The 20,000-nt window shown below is 50.7% G+C and overlaps 2 protein-coding genes across 7 annotated transcripts in view; both read left to right on the top strand.

Annotated features, from left to right (window-relative positions):
* The window catches only part of fhod1 (formin homology 2 domain containing 1), a 44,364-nt gene extending 29,600 nt beyond the window's left edge, over nt 1-14,764 (top strand). For 4 of the 6 annotated variants that reach the window (XM_084016211.1, XM_084016210.1, XM_084016208.1 and 1 more), the window contains 15 exons: nt 1,860-1,901; nt 3,480-3,643; nt 3,735-3,773; nt 3,838-3,987; nt 4,752-4,918; nt 5,039-5,629; nt 6,321-6,476; nt 6,574-6,756; nt 6,846-6,965; nt 7,624-7,785; nt 7,873-8,063; nt 11,073-11,265; nt 12,373-12,550; nt 12,991-13,167; nt 13,674-14,764. In XM_084016211.1, coding sequence (XP_083872337.1) covers nt 1,860-1,901; nt 3,480-3,643; nt 3,735-3,773; nt 3,838-3,987; nt 4,752-4,918; nt 5,039-5,629; nt 6,321-6,476; nt 6,574-6,756; nt 6,846-6,965; nt 7,624-7,785; nt 7,873-8,063; nt 11,073-11,265; nt 12,373-12,550; nt 12,991-13,167; nt 13,674-13,756 — 2,596 coding nt within the window. In that variant the 3' untranslated portion in view covers nt 13,757-14,764. The remainder of the gene's footprint in view (nt 1-1,859; nt 1,902-3,479; nt 3,644-3,734; nt 3,774-3,837; nt 3,988-4,751; nt 4,919-5,038; nt 5,630-6,320; nt 6,477-6,573; nt 6,757-6,845; nt 6,966-7,623; nt 7,786-7,872; nt 8,064-11,072; nt 11,266-12,372; nt 12,551-12,990; nt 13,168-13,673) is intronic. The other 2 variants (XM_084016209.1, XM_084016212.1) reach the window with 1 other exon arrangement.
* A 1,419-nt stretch (nt 14,765-16,183) lies between these two features.
* slc9a5 (solute carrier family 9 member A5) overlaps nt 16,184-20,000 on the top strand; it is a 21,106-nt gene continuing 17,289 nt past the window's right edge. The window contains exon 1 of the mRNA XM_084016329.1: nt 16,184-16,662. Within this exon, the coding sequence (XP_083872455.1) occupies nt 16,308-16,662 (355 nt within the window). The 5' untranslated portion in view covers nt 16,184-16,307. The remainder of the gene's footprint in view (nt 16,663-20,000) is intronic.

The following is a 20,000-nucleotide window of genomic DNA, read 5'->3' as shown; positions in this document are numbered from 1 at the left end:
CCTCCTCCTCCCCTCTCCTTCCTCCTCTCCTTCCTCCTCCTCCCTCTCCTTCCTCCTCCTCCCCTCTCCTTCCTCCTCTCCTCCTCCCCTTCTCCTTCCTCCTCTCCTCCCCCCTCTCCTTCCTCCTCCCCTCCTCCTCCCCCTCTCCTTCCTCCTCCTCCCCTTCTCCTTCCTCCTCCCCTCTCCTTCCTCCTCCTCCCCTCCTCCTCCCCTCTCCTTCCTCCTCTCCTCCTCCCCTTCTCCTTCCTCCTCTCCTCCTCCCCCTCTCCTTCCTCCTCCCCCCTCTCCTTCTCATTCCTCCTCTCCTCCTCCCCTCTCCTTCCTCCTCCCTCTCCTTCCTCCTCCTCCCCTCTCCTTCCTCCTCTCCTCCTCCCCTCTCATTCCTCCTCTCCTCCTCCCACTCTCCTTCCTCCTCCCTCTCATTCCTCCTCCTCCCCTCTCCTTCCTCCTCACTCTCCTTCCTCCTCCCACTCTCCTCCCTCCTCTCCTCCTCCCCTATCCTTCCTCCTCTCCTCCTCCCACTCTCCTTCCTCCTCCTCCCCTCTCCTTCCTCCTCCCTCCTCTCCTCCCCTCTCCTTCCTCCTCCCACTCTCCTTCCTCCTCTCTTCCTCCCCTCTCCTTCCTCCCCCCCCCTCTCCTCCTCCCCTTCTCCTTCCTCCTCTCCTCCTCCCACTCTCCTTCCTCCTCCTCCCCTCTCCTTCCTCCTCCCACTCTCCTCTCCTCCCCTCTCCTCTCCTCCCCTCTCCTTCCTCCTCCCACTCTCCTCTCCTCCCCTCTCCTCTCCTCCCCTCTCCTTCCTCCTCCCCCCTCTCCTCCTCCCCTTCTCCTTCCTCCTCTCCTCCTCCCCCTCTCCTTCCTCCTCGTTTCATCAGGTTGAAGGAGGCGGGGCATCCAGCTGCTCTCAGAGCAGCGAGGATGATGGGTAATGAGTCCTGTGTGCAGGCTGGATTGTTGTTGCCACAGTGATTCAGTGGTTGACACAGGTGTCCTAGTGTCTCCGGCTGACCTGCGGGTTCAGGTCTCAGGGTTTGGGTCTCAGGAGCTCAGGTCTCTGGGTTCAGGTCTATGGGTTTAGGTCTCTGGATTTCAGGACTCAGGTCTCTGGGATCTAATCTGTGGGTTTCAGGTCTCGGTGTCCAGGTCTCTGGGTTTCAAGTCTCAGGGTTCAGGTCTAAGGATTCAGGTCTCAGGGGTTCAGGTCTCGACATGGAATGTTAGAAACGCTTAATGTGTGCCTCTGTGTGTGTGTGTGTGTGTGTGTGTGTGTGTGTGTATATATGTGTGTGTGTGTGTATATGTGTGTGTGTGTGTGTATATATGTGTGTGTGTGTATATATGTGTGTGTGTATATGTGTGTGTGTGTGCGTGTCTATATGTGTGTCTCTGTGTGTGTGTGTGTGTGTGTATATATGTGTGTGTGTGTATATGTGTGTGTGTGTGTGTGTATATATGTGTGTGTGTGTATATATGTGTGTGTGTATATGTGTGTGTGTGTGCGTGTCTATATGTGTGTCTCTGTGTGTGTGTGTGTGTATATGTGTGTGTGTGTATATATGTGTGTGTGTGTGTGCGTGTCTATATGTGTGTCTGTGTGTGTGTGTTTGTCTGTGTGTCTCTGTGTGTGTGTGTGTGTGTATATGTCTGTGTGTGTGTGTGTGTGTGTGTGTGTGTCTCTGTGTGTGTGTCTGTGTGTGTGGGTGTGTGTGTGTCTGTGTGTGTGGGTGTGTGTGTGTATATGTCTGTGTGTGTGGGTGTGTGTGTGTATATGTCTGTGTGTGTGGGTGTGTGTGTGTATATGTCTGTGTGTGTGGGTGTGTGTGTGTCTGTGTGTGTGTGTCTGTGTGTGTCTGTCTCTGCAGCTCTGATGTAAACCCAGACAAGCCGGTTCTGAGGAGGTTTGAGTAAGTACTGCTGCAGTCCCACTGCATGCTGGGAGCTGGAGGTAGGACGGCGCCCTCTGCTGCTGAGAAATGCTGAGTCATGTTTGTTGACTTTTAAAGTGACGGTGTCGTTGATGTGTCTCTAACAAACTGGGTTCAAGGAAACTTCTGAGGGACGGAAGTCTGGTTCTCCTCAGTCCTATCTGCATCCTGGTCCTGGTCCTGTTCTGGGTCTATTTTCCTCCTGTGGTTCAGATCACAACAATATAAACTCTCAAACTGTCACACAACTTTAACTGTTGTGAAGCTGTTGCAGCCTCTAGACAGTGAGACCAGCAGCTCAGACCTGGACCAGGTGTGTGTGTGTGTGTGTGTGTGTGTGTGTGTGTGTGTGTGTGTGTGTGTGTGTGTGTGTGTGTGTGTGTGTGTGTGTGTGTGTGTGTGTGTGTGTCTAATCTCTGGTGTTAATCAACTGGTTTGGTTTTGCAGTGAAGACGAAGTGAATGTTCGTCCAGCTGATTCAGTGATTCTGAAGTTTGATTCCGTCGCCATGACGACAAATGTCCATATTAATTCAGATTATTGTTCAGACTCAAACCAGCAACGTGTCGGTCCGTCTCTTAATACTGTCTCACTTCCTGTCTGTGCTCCACCTCCTGGTCCTGGAGGTCCTTAAAGCTGCATCCTCTCTGCGGCCACCAGGGGGACGTTCATCAGATCCACCCGTAGCTTCTCCACACTCCAAAAATATGGTCACTTCCACCACAGTTTGTTAAAATCCAAGATGGTGAACTGGAGGCTTCATAACCATGGTCCACACACTAACAGGGTCGTCGCCATGACGACGTCCACTTCTTCTAGACTCTCCTTCCTCCTCTCTTTCCTCCTCCTCCCACTTTCCTCCCCCCTCATTCTTCTTCCTCCTCCTCCCTCTCTCTTTCCTCCTTCCTACTCCTCCCTCTTTCCTCCTCCCCCTCTCCTTGTTCCTCCCTCCCTCTCTCCTCCTTAACCTAACCCCTCCCCTTCCTTCTCCTTCCCCTCTCTTTCCTCCTCCTCCCACTCTCCTTCTTCCTCCTCCCCCTCTCCTTCCTCCCTCCTGCCACTTTCCTCCTCCTCCCACTCTCCTTCTTCCTCCTCCCCCTCTCCTTCCTCCCTCCTGCCACTTTCCTCCTCCTCCCCCTCTCCTTCGTCCTCCTCCCTCCCCCTTTCCTCCTCCCCCCTCCCCTTCCTCCTCCTCCCCATCTCTTTCTTCCTCCTCCCACGTTCCTCCCCCTCTCCTTCTTCCCCCTCCACCCTCCCCCTCTCCTTCCTCCTCCTCCCACTTTCCTCCCCCCACAAACCAACGGGGGTTGTTGCCATGACGTCCACTTCTAGACAGCCTGTAGTTATTAAAGGAACAGTGTGAATAGTGATGGTTTGTGTGTTGCCATGGAGACAGGAGAGACATCAGGACAAGTCCTCTGCTGGTTTGAGTCTCAACAGGAAGAGAAATCATATCGGCACGCTTTTACTTGAAAAACAATCATCCAGTTCAGTGAAGGCAACGCCCACTGTCGGCCATCTTGGCTCCGTCTCACCTGGTTTCCTGTCCCTTGACAGAGACAACTTCCTGCGCAGCCTCGCCGCCACGCAGCGGGAGAAGAAGAGGAGGAGCAAGAACCTCAGCCAGTCCACGCCATCCTCGTCTGATGATGTCATCACCCTGGGCCCGTGGCCTGCAGAGGAGGGCGGCGCCCACCCGCCAGCAGGACCGTCCCGCCAGAGTAAAAGTTCAAATCACTCGTCGATAAAACTCTGATGATGATGATATCATGATGATGATGATGATGATGCTTCTTCTCTGTGTGTCCGTAGTCTCCACGCCCACGAACGGACACGCCCAGAATGACCCAGGTGAGACGTCAGTTTTATTCTGAAGGTTTGACTTCCTGTTGACATGTGATCATCTCTGTCACAGCGCCGCCACCACTGCAGCGCCAGTGTAGCACGCTGTCCAACGACAGGAAGTTCCTGCTGGACATGTTGTACTCGAAGACCCCCACAGTCCCCCTGAGCCCGACCGCCACCGTCCCCGGCACCACCGAAGAAGAAGGCAACTTCCTGCCTGGTGAGAGCACGCGGCTCGCTGGTCTACAGACCATCAATACAGACCATTAATCAGTATAGAACTTCAGTACAGACCATTAATCAGTATAGACCATCAATACAGACAATCAATACAGACCATTAATCAGTACAGACCAGTACAGACCATTAATCAGTACAGACCATCAATACAGACAATGAATACAGACCATTCATCAGTACAGACCATCAATACAGACCATTAATCAGTACAGACCATCAGTACAGATCATTAATCAGTACAGACCAGTACAGACCATTCATCAGTACAGACCATCAATACAGACCATTAATCAGTACAGACCATCAGTACAGATCATTAATCAGTACAGACCAGTACAGACCATTCATCAGTACAGACCATCAATAGAGACCATTCATCAATACAGACAATCAATACAGACCATTAATCAGTACAGACCAGTACAGACCATTAATCAGTACAGACCATCAATACAGACCATTCATCAATACAGACAATCAATACAGACCATTAATCAGTACAGACCATCAGTACAGATCATTAATCAGTACAGACCATCAATACAGACCATCAAACAGACCATCAATGCACCGATACATTGATCTGTAATGTAGTGTCTGAAAACCTTAAGGTCTTTGACAGCAGTAAAACTACTACTCCCACACAGTAGATGTACTCTGTTCCAGTGAAGTAGAACTATGTGACGTGTCCCTTTATACCTTCTGGGTTCTAAGTGAGACCTCCTCTGTCCACCCCCCCCTCAGGAGGAGATCTGGGTCTGGGTCGTGTGTCGGAGCGCCTGTCCAGCCTCCAGCAGCGCTCCGTGGAGGCCCCCGGCGCCAGCGAGAGCAGCGCCACCCGCAGGGCGGAGCTGGAGGGTCTGGAAGGCTCAGCCCAGGCCGCACTGGCCCGCCTGGCGGAACAGCAACAGGTCTGACTGGACAGGAAGTCGTAATGTGTGATGATGGTCATCAGATATTGTAGTCCTTAAGGGTGTTGGTTCTAAGCCCGTTTAGAAACCCTGGTCTAACATGATCTTACCCCCCATCAGAACCGCCACATCCGCCAGCAGACCAGCATCGATGTGGAGAGCCACGCCCGCCGACTGGAGACCACCCAGATGACCCCGCTGGGTCCAGGGGGTCCCGCAGACGCCTGGGACCAGCTGCAGCCGAGCGCCGCCGCCCTGCGCATCAAAGACCTGGATTTCTCAGACCTGCTGGACGAGGAGGACATTGACGTCCTGGACATGGACACGTTTGACTCCGCCTCCTCCTGCTTCTCTGGCCTCCCTCCTCCTCTTCCCCCAGGCCTGGGTGCTCCTCCCCCTCCTCCTCCACCTCCTCCCCCAGGCCTGGGTGCTCCGCCTCCCCCTCCTCCTCCACCTCCTCCCCCAGGCCTGGGTGCTCCTCCTCCCCCACCCCCTCCCCCCGGAGCCCCGCCCCCCCCGGCGGCGGCGTGCTCCCGGGGCAAGAAGAAGACGGTGAAGCTGTTCTGGAAGGAGCTGAAGCAGGCCGACGGGCCTCAGCGGTGCCGCTTCGGCAGGGGGACAGTGTGGGCGTCGCTGGACAAGGTGGCGCTGGACACGTCCCGCCTCGAACACCTGTTTGAGTCCAAGGCCAAGGAACTGCCGGTCGCCAAGGTAACGAGGCCTGTTTCAGCTGGAGCAGAAGAACAGATGCATTGTGGGAAGCCCTGATTATGTTATCAGCTGTTATTAATGCAGTTATAAGCTGTTATTAATAGGTAATAGTTATTAGCCGTTATTAATGCAGTTATAAGTTGTTATTAATACAGTTACTAATGCAGTTATTAATGTTATTAGCGGTTATTAATGCGGTTATTAGCTGTTATTAATAGGTAATAGTTATTAGCCTTTATTAATGCAGTTATAAGTTGTTATTAATACAGTTACTAATGCAGTTATTAAAGATAATTTTTTTATGGCTGGAGTGCCATGCAAGCCTTTTTATTTTTATTGATTTATGCAGAGAAAGACAGTGTGGAAAGGGGAGATAGAGGGGGAAGACATGCGCGAAAGAGATTGCCGGGCCGGGAGTCGAACCACTGATCTCCGCGCCGAGGCTGAGCCTCCGTACATGGGGCGGCTGCCTTATCCACTGCGCCACCGACCGCCCCACTAATGCAGTTATTAATGTTATTAGCCGTTGTTAATGCGGTTATGAGCTGTTATTAATGCTGTTATAAGCTGTCATTAATACTGTTATTAATGCAGTTCTAAGTAGTTATTAATAATTATTAGCTATTATTAAGGGTTAGGGTTATTATTGCAGTGGAAATTGCATTGCAGTTAATGTGATGTCTGTATGTAGAAAGGACCTGAGACAAAGAAGTCTGAGATTCTGGTCCTGGACCCGAAGAGGAGCAACGCCATCAACATCGGGATGACCGTCCTGCCAGCCGTCCACGTCATCAAAACCGCAATCCTCAACTTTGACGAGTACGCCATCAGCAAGGAGGGGATCGAGGTACAGGGTTTTTCCTGTCAGCAGAGGGCGCTGTGACAACCAGAGATCTAGTTTAGACTGAACCAGACTGAGCTGACCCCCCTTCTGTCCTGAGCAGAAGATCCTGACCATGACCCCCACAGAGGAGGAGAAGCAGAAGATCCAGGACGCCCAGCTGGCCCACCCTGACGTCCCTCTGGGCTCGGCGGAGCAGTTCCTGTTCAGCCTGGCCTCCATCAGCGCCCTGGCTCCCCGCCTGCAGCTCTGGGCCTTTAAACTCAACTACGAAGCCCTGGAGAAGGTAACGCACCACACTGGCACCAGGGGGAACCGGTCTGGGTCTAGGTCCGACAGACCCAGGTGTGACTGAGCGTGTCTCGCCCCCTGCAGGAGATCGCAGAGCCGCTGTTTGACCTGAAGCTCGGCATGGAGCAGCTGGCGTCCAATCAGACGTTCCGAAGGATCCTGGCGACGCTGCTCGCCATCGGGAACTTCCTCAACAGCTCCAGCGTGAGAACACGCACACTCCTCACATACGGGACTCACGAGTCATCGATGACATCACAGAGTTCACTCTTACATCATACATGCTGATAGTACAACCGTGGTGTTAAAAGAACGTAATCATGATAATTATAACACTGTAATAATCAAAAATATACTGTCCTCCCACTGTCCTTCTGTCCTCCCACTGTCCTTCTGTCCTCCCACTGTCCCACTGTCCTACTGTCCTTCTGTCCTCCCACTGTCCTCTGTCCTACTGTCCTCAGTCCTCCTACTGTCCTTCTGTCCTCCTACTGTCCTCTGTCCTTCTGTCCTCCTACTGTCCTGTGTCCTCCTGTCCTCCTACTGTCCTGTGTCCTAAGGTCCTGTGTCCTACTGTCCTCAGTCCTACTGTCCTCTGTCCTACTGTCCTCCTGTCCTTAGGTCCTGTGTCCTACTGTCCTCAGTCCTACTGTCCTCTCTCCTACTGTGCTCTGTCCTACTGTCCTGGGTCCTCAGTCCTACTGTCCTCTGTCCCGTGTCCTCCAGAAGGCTGCAGTTTGTTTCTATAATAAATATGAATGTTTAGTAATGGGGACGTCAGCTGGTCACATTCAGATAAATCTGTTTGTCCAATCACAGATTAGAGACATGTGTGTATGTGTGTGTGTGTGTGTGTGTCCAGGCTAAAGGCTTTGAGCTGGGTTACCTGGAGAAGGTGGTGGAGGTGAAGGACACTGTCCACCGTCAAACTCTGCTGCATCACACCTGCAGTCTGCTGCTGGACAGTTACCCAGAATCCTCGGACATCTACTCCGAGGTCCCGGCCATCACCCGCTCCTCCAAGGTACTGCCCCGCCCAGTGATGTCATAGCCTTGATGTGAAAGGTGTGGGATGGATGACTCACAGGTGGGGGTCGCCGTCTCCCTGCAGGTGGACTTTGAGCTGCTGTCGGAGAACCTGGTGCAGCTGGAGAGACGCTGCAAAGCATCATGGGACAACCTGAAGGTGGTGGCCAAACACGAGACGAAGGCGCCACTGAAAAACAAGCTGACGGACTTCCTGAAGGACTGTACGCAGAGGATCATCATCCTGAAGGTGGTCCACAGGAGGGTCATCAACAGGTGGGACGCACCTGAGACACAGACACACCTGAGACACAGACACACCTGAGACACACACACACCTGAGACACAGACACACCTGAGACACACACACACCTGAGACACAGACACACCTGAGACACAGACACACCTGAGACACACACACACCTGAGACACACACACACCTGAGACACAGACACACCTGAGACACACACACCTGAGACACACACACACCTGAGACACACACACCTGAGACACACACACACACCTGAGACACACGTACCTGAGACACACACACACACCTGAGACACAGACACACCTGAGACACACACACACACCTGAGACACAGACACCTGAGACACACGTACCTGAGACACACACACACACCTGAGACACACGTACCTGAGACACACACACACCTGAGACACAGACACACCTGAGACACACACACCTGAGACACACACACACACCTGAGACACAGACACACCTGAGACACACGTACCTGAGACACACACACACACCTGAGACACAGACACACCTGAGACACACACACCTGAGACACACACACACACACCTGAGACACACACACACCTGAGACACACACACACCTGAGACACACACACCTGAGACACACACGTACCTGAGACACACACACACACCTGAGACACACGTACCTGGACACACACACACCTGAGACACACACACACACCTGTGACACACACACACACCTGAGACACACACGTACCTGAGACACACACACACCTGAGACACACACACACCTGACACACACACACACACCTGAGACACACACACACACCTGAGACACACACACCTGAGACACACACACACCTGAGACACACACACACCTGAGACACACACACACCTTAGACACACACACACACCTGAGACACACGCACCTGAGACACACACACACCTGAGACACACACACACCTGAGACACACGCACCTGAGACACACACACACACACCTAAGACACACACACACCTGAGACACACACACACCTGAGACACACACACCTGAGACACATGCACCTGAGACACACACACACCTGAGACACACACACACTTTAGACACACACACACACCTGAGACACACACACACACCTGAGACACACACGCACCTGAGACACACACACCTGAGACACACACACCTGAGACACACACACACCTGAGACACACACACACCTTAGACGAACACACCTGAGACACACACACGCACCTGAGACACACACACACCTGAGACACACACACCTGAGACACACACACACCTGAGACACACACACACCTTAGACGAACACACCTGAGACACACACACGCACCTGAGACACACACACACCTGAGACACACACACCTGAGACACATGCACCTGAGACACACACACACCTGAGACACAGACACACCTGAGACACACACACACACCTGAGACACAGACACACCTGAGACACACGTACCTGAGACACACACACACCTGAGACACAGACACACCTGAGACACACACACCTGAGACACACACACACACCTGAGACACAGACACCTGAGACACACGTACCTGAGACACACACACACACCTGAGACACACGTACCTGAGACACACACACACCTGAGACACAGACACACCTGAGACACACACACCTGAGACACACACACACACCTGAGACACAGACACACCTGAGACACACGTACCTGAGACACACACACACACCTGAGACACACACACCTGAGACACACACACCTGAGACACACACACACACACCTGAGACACACACACACCTGAGACACACACACACCTGAGACACACACACACCTGAGACACACACACCTGAGACACACACGTACCTGAGACACACACACACACCTGAGACACACGTACCTGGACACACACACACCTGAGACACACACACACACCTGAGACACACACACACACCTGAGACACACACGTACCTGAGACACACACACACCTGAGACACACACACACCTGACACACACACACACACCTGAGACACACACACACACCTGAGACACACACACCTGAGACACACACACACCTGAGACACACACACACCTGAGACACACACACACCTTAGACACACACACCTGAGACACACACACACCTGAGACACACACACACCTGAGACACACGCACCTGAGACACACACACACACACCTAAGACACACACACACCTGAGACACACACACACCTGAGACACACACACCTGAGACACATGCACCTGAGACACACACACACCTGAGACACACACACACTTTAGACACACACACACACCTGAGACACACACACACACCTGAGACACACACGCACCTGAGACACACACACCTGAGACACACACACCTGAGACACACACACACCTGAGACACACACACACCTGAGACACACACACACCTGAGACACACACACCTGAGACACACACACGCACCTGAGACACACACACACCTGAGACACACACACCTGAGACACACACACACCTGAGACACACACACACCTTAGACGAACACACCTGAGACACACACACGCACCTGAGACACACACACACCTGAGACACACACACCTGAGACACATGCACCTGAGACACACACACACCTGAGACACACACACACCTGAGACACACACACACACCTTAGACACACACACCTGAGACACACACACGCACCTGAGACACACGCACCTGAGACACACACACACCTTAGACACACACACCTGAGACACACACACACACCTGAGACACACACACACCTGAGACACACACACACCTTAGACACACACACCTGAGACACACACACACCTGAGACACATGCACCTGAGACACACACACACCTGAGACACACACACACCTCAGACACACACACACACCTAAGACACACGCACCTGAGACACACACCTCAGACACACACACACACACACACATGAGACACACACACACCTGAAACACACCTACACCTGAGACACACCTGAGACACACACACACCTGAGTCAGAAACCCCGCCCCCGTCCCCAGGTTCCACTCCTTCCTGCTGTTCCTGGGTCAGCCGTCCTCGTCGGTGAGAGACATCAAGGTGACCAGTTTCTGCCGGATCATCAGCGAGTTCTCTCTGGAGTACCGGACCACCAGAGAGAGAGTCCTGACCCTCAAGAGGAAACGAGCCGCTCACAGAGAAAGGACCAAGACCCGAGGCAAGATGATCACTGAGGTAACTAGGGTTGTAAACGATAAACCGATGCGACCGGATATTCGGTTCAACAAGTGAGAGATACGGCTGCATCGGTAGCAGCCTCCTCAATCGATACGAATTATCAATGAATTCCTAGATAAATCGGTTACAGAGTCATTGATCGGGTATCGCAAGACTTTGAAGCGGTTGGCGGCATCATATCTATTGGCGGCATTACACCAGCGTCTCTAAAACAACGCGAGAGCTGAAGCTGCCCGTGAAACGCCGTAGCTGGCTAGCTGGTATGAGTTATAAACAAGGGACAACACGGAACATGGAGGAGGTGGAGGTGGAGAGGCGGGCGCAGCACAGGTAGGCGGCTGCGACGTGCCGTGACTGCACGTGAGAGACGGACGGCTTTGAATGTCAATCGCTTGTGTCTCAACTTGCGCCACAAGAGGCGGCCGCAGCACGGGTAGCGTCCACGACACTGTCCTGTGACCGCCATCCAATGATTCAGACAGAGTTTTTTTTTGGTCCATGTCTAAAAATAAATACATTGACATGTGATTTTGTTGTTCTGTTTTTTTTTGCCAGTGCCATACAGACACAATGCTTGGGGATATGTGGTATTTTACATATTTGAAAGAAACTATTGTACTGTCACTTTCATAGAATCGGCTTCTTTATTTAATAAAATATCTACAACAAATATTAACCGTAGAATCGAATCGTATCGTTCTTACACTGTATGGAATCGATTTGAATCGGTCTGTGATAAAGGATATCGTTTTTGAATCGAATCGTAACCTGTGTATCTAGATGCATATCGAACCGTTTATCACAAAGAGATGTGCAACCCTAGAGGTAACGGAGCGCCGCCCCCGGGGGGTCAGAGGTCACACAACACACATGCTCCTCTCTAACAAGATGAGTTAATGTAGCCAGACTCCATTCACTAAACCAGCATGGTGCGTTCAGCCATGATGGATGTCTTCATTACATCACTTCCTGTTCCCTGAAGCCTGCTGCTGATTGGTTTGTTTCGGGGTTGGCGCTGCACCAGCAGTAAATGAATGTATTTATTGATGAGCCTTCCTCAGGTTTCTCGCTGACGCTGTTCCTCCTCTTCTTCTGTCCTCTCAGACGGAGAAGTTCTCGGGGGCGGTACCTCACGAGGACAGCCCCTCCCCCGTCTCCATGGCAGCAGAGGCGGAGCCGGGTCAGGAGGAGGAGCATGAGAACATGAAGAACCTGCTGATCAGCAGTTCGACCAGCGTGACTGCTGACCAACGAGGCCTGAGGCGCTCCAGAGCCGTCCGCAGTATGTCACTGACGCTAGCCGCCACTAACCGCCGCTAGCTGGCGCTAACGGAGCTAACCTCCGCTAACCTAGTTAGGTTTAGACAACAAAACCCCTTAATTAGGTTTAGATAACAAAACCCCTTAATTAAGTTTAGAAAACAAAACCCCTTAGTTAGGTTTAGACATCAAAACCCCTTAGTTAAGTTTAGACGACAAAACCCCTTAGTTAGGTTAAGACAACAAGACCCCTTAGTTAGGTTTAGACGTCAAAAACACTTAGTTATTCATGAAAACCGTCTCAACAACTTTGGGACTCGTGGTGTCCAACAGGTCTGGTGGTTCAAGTTCTCGGTTGGTGGACCCATCCACCTCGCCACCCATCTTAATGAGTCCTTACATACAGCCCCTGTATGTTAGTTCAGATCTGATTCTTGTTCTGGCTCTGCTCCTGGTCCTCAGGTCTCGGCAGGGTGAGTCCATCTCGAATGGTTGTTGCCAAAGAAGACGGAACCAGCTGCCAGGACGACGCCACGGACGAGATCATGGACCGACTGGTGAAGTCCGTTACCCAGAATCCCTCCGACAGACCTGCCAGCCCCAAGACCCGCAAACGGTCCCGAGTGAACAGGAAGTCATGTGAGTACACGGCCTGATGTGGTGCTGATTCAGCATTCAAGTCTCCGTTAGATGAGGACTCCTTAAATGTCCTTTAAGAGGAGTTGATGGGGGTTTCAGGTAGTCGAGATCACAGACCTGAACTTGAGATGCTTCCTGCAGTCTGAGACCAGAACCAACCAGCTAGTTTGGATGTTTGTGTTTTGTTTCCAAGTTCAGAAGGCTTTTAGTTCAGACTAAAGTCAGTAAAGTTGCGTCTCGTTCAAGGACACATTGGCCCCCCTTTAAGCAGACCTGAGACCTGAGACCAGATCCAAGCCCTTTGTTTTGGGTGTCTCCAGACTCAACAGCAGCTCTGTGGTCATAACAGCCTCCGTATCTCTGTTTTCACTAATCCTCTGATAGACATCACGTCCTCACTGACCCTGGGTCTGTTGGACACCAGGGGACGGGGACCAGGACCGGGACTGAGACCAGGACCGGGACATGTCTCACAGACGTTCATATCATGTATGTGTGTTTTTCAGTGCGGAGGACCCTAAAGAGTGGTCTCAGTCTGGACATGGTTCAGGCTCTAGGACTCAACAGCAAGACCGCAGACAGGGTCTGAGCAGAGCCTGGTGGACACAGAGACTGAAGACCAGACCAGCTGAGAGACCAGATGAGGATGGCGTCCCTGTGTTTCCTGCAGGAGGATCAGACCTATTGCTCTTCAGCATCATCTGTTTATCAGACCTGTATTTATTAATATCACCATGGCAACCAACAGACACTCGTTCAAACTGCCTCCATGTTTCCAACACACACCTGAGACACACACACACACACACCTGAGACACACACCTGAGACACACACACACACACACCTGAGACACACACCTGAGACACACACACACACACACACACCTGAGACACACACCTGAGACACACACACACACACACCTGAGACACACACACACACACACCTGAGACACACACACACACACCTGAGACACACACCTGAGACACAAACACACACACACCTGAGACACACACCTGAGACACACACACACACACACCTGAGACACACACACACACACACCTGAGACACACACACACACACCTGAGACACACACCTGAGACACACACACACACCTGAGACACACACACCTGAGACACACACACACACCTGAGACACGCACACCTGAGACACGCACACCTGAGACACACATACACACACACACACACCTGAGACACACACCTGAGACACACACACACACCTTAAGGTAGTGAGTACCTCGTCCCCCTTCAATGTTTAGACTACGAATGTGAGCTACTATGTAGACCTCTTGGGGACCACGGACCCAGAAGACCACATGAGTGATGTCACAGTGTCCCAGTGTGACATCACTGCTCATCTGCTGTTAAAAACGTGAAACGTGGGAGCAGTTTGAATTTAATCTGAGCGTCCAATCACATAAAGTCCTGGAAGGTAAATAATTAATTCTAATAAAAGTTATTAAACCTGGAAGATCCCAGAAGAATTTGACAATTTTCAGCATTTAATTCTGAATGAGGATTTTATTTGTGCTTTAAAGAAATGAATGTTCCCGTTTATGAATAAAGAGTTCAGCTTTAACTATATGTGTCATCACTCCAGTCCTTGAAAGTTTGGTGTCACAACTGGTTCCACGGAATGGTTCCACAACGTTCCGTAGTCTGAGACTTGTTTCCATGATGACATGAAAGGTTGTGTTCAGGTGTGATTAATAAAGTTTGTAATAAAGAACCGCAGCATTTCATGTTTACACATATTTTCTTTGATTGAACGATCTTATTTGTCTTCATGGCAAGTGACGACGTTGGGATCCGAGACTGAACGAGATCAGAACCAAACGTCCTACAGGACCCTGAATGTGTCATGGTGGCTTTAATATGACCCCCAACCCCTTAAATTCAGTGTTTCATCCAGCAGGCAGACCTGACTCCTCAGGTCCCCCTTAACTCTTCAGGTTCCCCTTAACTATACCTATAGCACTTTGATCATAGCACTGTTGTTCTTACGGTATGTTTGCTGAACAGCTACTACTTTACTCAGACAAGGATCTAACACTTGTTCTATTTTTTAGCTCTTTATCGGCAATGATATGTTGTGGTTTCTTTCTTTTGATAAATGTACTTATTGTAAGTCGCTTTGGACACAAGCGTCTGCTAAATGACCTAAATGCAATGTAAATGTTAACTCTTCAGGTCCCACTTAACTCCTCAGGTCCCCCTTAACTCCTCAGATCCCCCTTAACTCCTCAGGTCCCCTTAACTCCTCAGGTCCCCCTTAACTCATCAGATCCCCCTTAACTCTTCAGGTCCCCCTTAACTCATCAGGTCCCCTAATAGTATAAGTGGTGGTAGTAGTAGTACTTACCAGTAGTATTATTAGTAATATTACTAGAGCTACTCCTGCCTTGGCATCCTTCCTACCTGCAGTAGTATTACTCGTAGTAGTACTATTATTAGTAGTACCACTAGTACTAGGAGTTGTACTAGTTCTGCTGTTGCGTCCCTCCAACCTGCAGTACAAGTAGTAGTACCACTAGTAATTTTATTAGTAGTATTACTAGTACTGCTATTAGTAGCACCACCAGTACTAGTAGTATTAGTACCAAAGTAGTGGTATTGTACTAGACCTAGTATTAATACTGGTCCTAGTAGTAGTAGTAGTAGTACTATCAGTACTAATAGTAGTACTGGTCCTGCCATTGTGTCCCTCCTACCTGCAGTACTAGGAGTAGTACCACAAGTACTAATATTATTAGTAGTAGTGCAGTTACTAGTATAGTAGTAGTAGTGCCACCAGTACTAGTAGTATTGTTGGTAGTAGTGCTAGTCCTGGTAGTATTAGTAGTTATAGTACCACTCGTAGTATTTGTATTAGTAGTATTATTACTCGTACTAGTACTGGTCCTGGTCCTGCCGTCCCTCCCACCTGCAGCGTCTCTTTAAACCGGACTCCTGGGTCACATGTCTAGCTCCGGTGTCCCCTCCTCCTTCTTACCGGCTGTGTGTTGATGTGAGACGGGCTGCCGGCCTCCCTCCTCCGGCCTCCTCCCGCCCTCCGCGGCTCCGTCCTCTCCGTATATAAAGGTGAGGAGGAGGATGTCCGTCCGCTGAGCTCCGGGAGGAAGATGATGCTGCTCGGTCTGATGCTGCTGCTGACGTCCGCCGCCGCCGCCGACCTGCCGGGGACGAGCGCTCCGGCGCTCCGTGGTACGGGTGTCGGCTTCTCTCCGCCGGTCCCTGCCTCGCCCTCCGCCCCGCCTCTCCTCCTCCTCCAGCAGCCCCGGGCGGACTACGGGGCGCCCGGTGTCGCCGTGGCCCGGTCCGCGGTGTCGGAACCGTCCGGCCCCGGAGAGGAGGAAGGCGGGGGGCAGCAGCCCCACTACGGCGGCGGGTACCGGGTCGTCCAGTGGGAGTGGAGCTACGTCCAGACCCCGTATATCATCGCCACCTGGCTACTGGTGGCCAGTGTGGCCAAGATCCGTGAGTCCCGTGTGTGTGTGTGTGTGGTCACTGCCGGACCAGTACTCAGACGGTCTTTGATACTCGCGTCTGATACTGGTCTCTGATACTGGAGATTGATACTGGTCTCTGATACTGGAGTCTGATACTCGCGTCTGATACTGGTCTCTGATACTGGAGACTGATACTGGTCTCTGATACTGGAGATTGATACTGGTCTCTGATACTGGTCTCTGATACTGGAGTCTGATACTCGCGTCTGATACTGGTCTCTGATACTGGAGATTGATACTGGTCTCTGATACTGGAGATTGATACTGGTCTCTGATACTGGTCTCTGATACTGGAGTCTGATACTCGCGTCTGATACTGGTCTCTGATACTGGAGATTGATACTGGTCTCTGATACTGGTCTCTGATACTGGAGTCTGATACTCGCGTCTGATACTGGTCTCTGATACTGGAGATTGATACTGGTCTCTGATACTGGTCTCTGATACTGGAGACTGATACTGGTCTCTGATACTGGTCTCTGATACTGGTCTCTGATACTGGAGTCTGATACTCGCGTCTGATACTGGTCTCTGATACTGGAGACTGATACTGGTCTCTGATACTGGTCTCTGATACTGGAGTCTGATACTCGCGTCTGATACTGGTCTCTGATACTGGAGTCTGATACTGGCAACTGATACTGGTCTCTGATACTGGAGTCTGATACTGGTCTCTGATACTGGTCGCTGATACTGGAGTCTGATACTCGCGTCTGATACTGGTCTCTGATACTGGTCTCTGATACTGGAGTCTGATACTGGCAACTGATACTGGTCTCTGATACTGGTCTCTGATACTGGAGTCTGATACTCGCGTCTGATACTGGTCTCTGATACTGGAGACTGATACTGGTCTCTGATACTGGTCTCTGATACTGGAGACTGATACTGGTCTCTTATACTGGAGTCTGATACTGGCAACTGATACTGGTCTCTGATACTGGAGATTGATACTGGTCTCTGATACTGGAGTCTGATACTCGTGTCTGATACTGGAGACTGATACTGGTCTCTTATACTGGAGTCTGATACTGGCAACTGATACTGGTCTCTGATACTGGAGATTGATACTGGTCTCTGATACTGGAGTCTGATACTCGTGTCTGATACTGGTCTCTGATACTGGAGACTGATACTGGTCTCTGATACTGGTCTCTGATACTGGCGTCTGATACTCGTGTCTGATACTGGTCTCTGATACTGGAGACTGATACTGGTCTCTGATACTGGTCTCTGATACTGGCGTCTGATACTAGAGTCTGATACTGGTCTCTGATACTGGAGACTGATACTGGTCTCTGATACTGGTCTCTGATACTGGTCTCTGATACTAGAGTCAGATACTGGTCTCTGATACTGGCGTCTGATGCTAGAGTCTGATACTGGTCTCTGATACTGGAGACTGATACTGGTCTCTGATACTGGCGTCTGATACTGGCGTCTGATACTAGAGTCAGATACTGGTCTCTGATACTGGAGACTGATACTGGTCTCTGATACTGGAGACTGATACTGGTCTCGGATACTGGTTTCTGATACTGGTCTCTGATACTGGAGTCTGATACTCGTGTCTGATACTGGTCTCTGATACTGGTCTCTGATACTAGAGTCAGATACTGGTCTCTGATACTGGCGTCTGATGCTAGAGTCTGATACTGGTCTCTGATACTGGAGACTGATACTGGTCTCTGATACTGGTCTCTGATACTGGCGTCTGATACTAGAGTCAGATACTGGTCTCTGATACTGGAGACTGATACTGGTCTCTGATACTGGAGACTGATACTGGTCTCGGATACTGGTTTCTGATACTGGTCTCTGATACTGGAGTCTGATACTCGTGTCTGATACTGGAGACTGATACTGGTCTCTGATACTGGAGTCTGATACTGGAGAGTGATACTGGTCTCTGATACTGGTCTCTTATACTGGAGTCTGATACTGGCAACTGATACTGGTCTCTGATACTGGTCTCTGATACTGGAGTCCGATACTTGTCTCTGATACTGGAGACTGATACTGGTCTCTGATACTGGTCTCTTATACTGGAGTCTGATACTCGCGTCTGATACTGGTCTCTGATACTGATACTGGTCTCTGATACTTGTCTCTGATACTGGTCTCTGATACTGGTCTCTGATACTGGTCTCTGATACTGGAGTCTGATACTGGAGTCTGATACTGGAGTCTGATACTGGTCTCTGATACTGGAGATTGATACTGGTCTCTGATACTGGAGACTGATACTGGTCTCTGATACTGGTCTCTGATACTGGCGTCTGATACTAGAGTCAGATACTGGAGACTGATACTGGTCTCTGATACTGGAGACTGATACTGGTCTCTGATACTGGAGACTGATACTGGTCTCTGATACTGGAGACTGATACTGGTCTCTGATACTGGCGTCTGATACTGGAGTCTGATACTGGAGTCCGATACTGGAGTCCGATACTTGTCTCTGATACTGGAGACCGATACTGGTCTCTGATACTTGTCTCTTATACTGGAGTCTGATACTTGTGTCTGATACTGGTCTCTGATACTGGAGTCTGATACTCGTGTCTGATACTGGTCTCTGATACTGGTCTCTGATACTGGAGTCTGATACTGGTCTATGATACTGGTCTCTGATACTGGAGTCTGATGCTCGTGTCTGATACTGGAGTCTGATACTGGAGTCGAGTCTGATACTGGTCTCTGATACAGGTCTCTGATACTGGTCTCTGATACTAGAGTCTGATACTGGAGACTGATACTGGTCTCAGAGATCATATAAATACATACCCCCATCCCTGATGAAGACCCCTGTCCCAGATGAAGACTCCCGTCCCCGAGGAAGACCCCCGACCCTGATGATGAAAACCCCCGTCTCAGATGAAGACCCCTGTCCCAGATGAAGACTCCCATTTACATTTACATTTACATTTAGGTCATTTAGCAGACGCTTTTGTCCAAAGCGACTTACAATAAGTACATTTATCAAAAGAAGGAAACAAAGAAACCACAACGAATCATTGCCGATAAAGTAAGAGCTAAAAATAGAACAAGTGTTAGATCCTCATCTGAGTAAAGTAGTACTTCAAGAGCAACAGTGCTACGATCAGAGTGCTATAGGTAAGGGTTTTTGGTAGTGTTAGTAGGTCATGCTAGTCGAGGTGAAGTCTGAACAGGTGAGTCTTGAGCCTTTTTCTGAAGATGGCAGTGACTCTGCTGTCCTGACATTAGTCTGGAGTTCGTTCCACCACTGAGGACCAGAACAGAGAAGAGTCTGGACTTTGCTGAGCCACATTTGTTTGATTTCAG

The sequence above is a fragment of the Eutrigla gurnardus genome (genome assembly GCF_963514095.1).
Source record: "Eutrigla gurnardus genome assembly, chromosome: 1".
Classification (NCBI taxonomy): domain Eukaryota; kingdom Metazoa; phylum Chordata; class Actinopteri; order Perciformes; family Triglidae; genus Eutrigla; species Eutrigla gurnardus.
The sequence above is the reverse complement of the archived record's forward strand: the minus strand, read 5'-3'. Positions and strand labels throughout refer to the sequence as shown.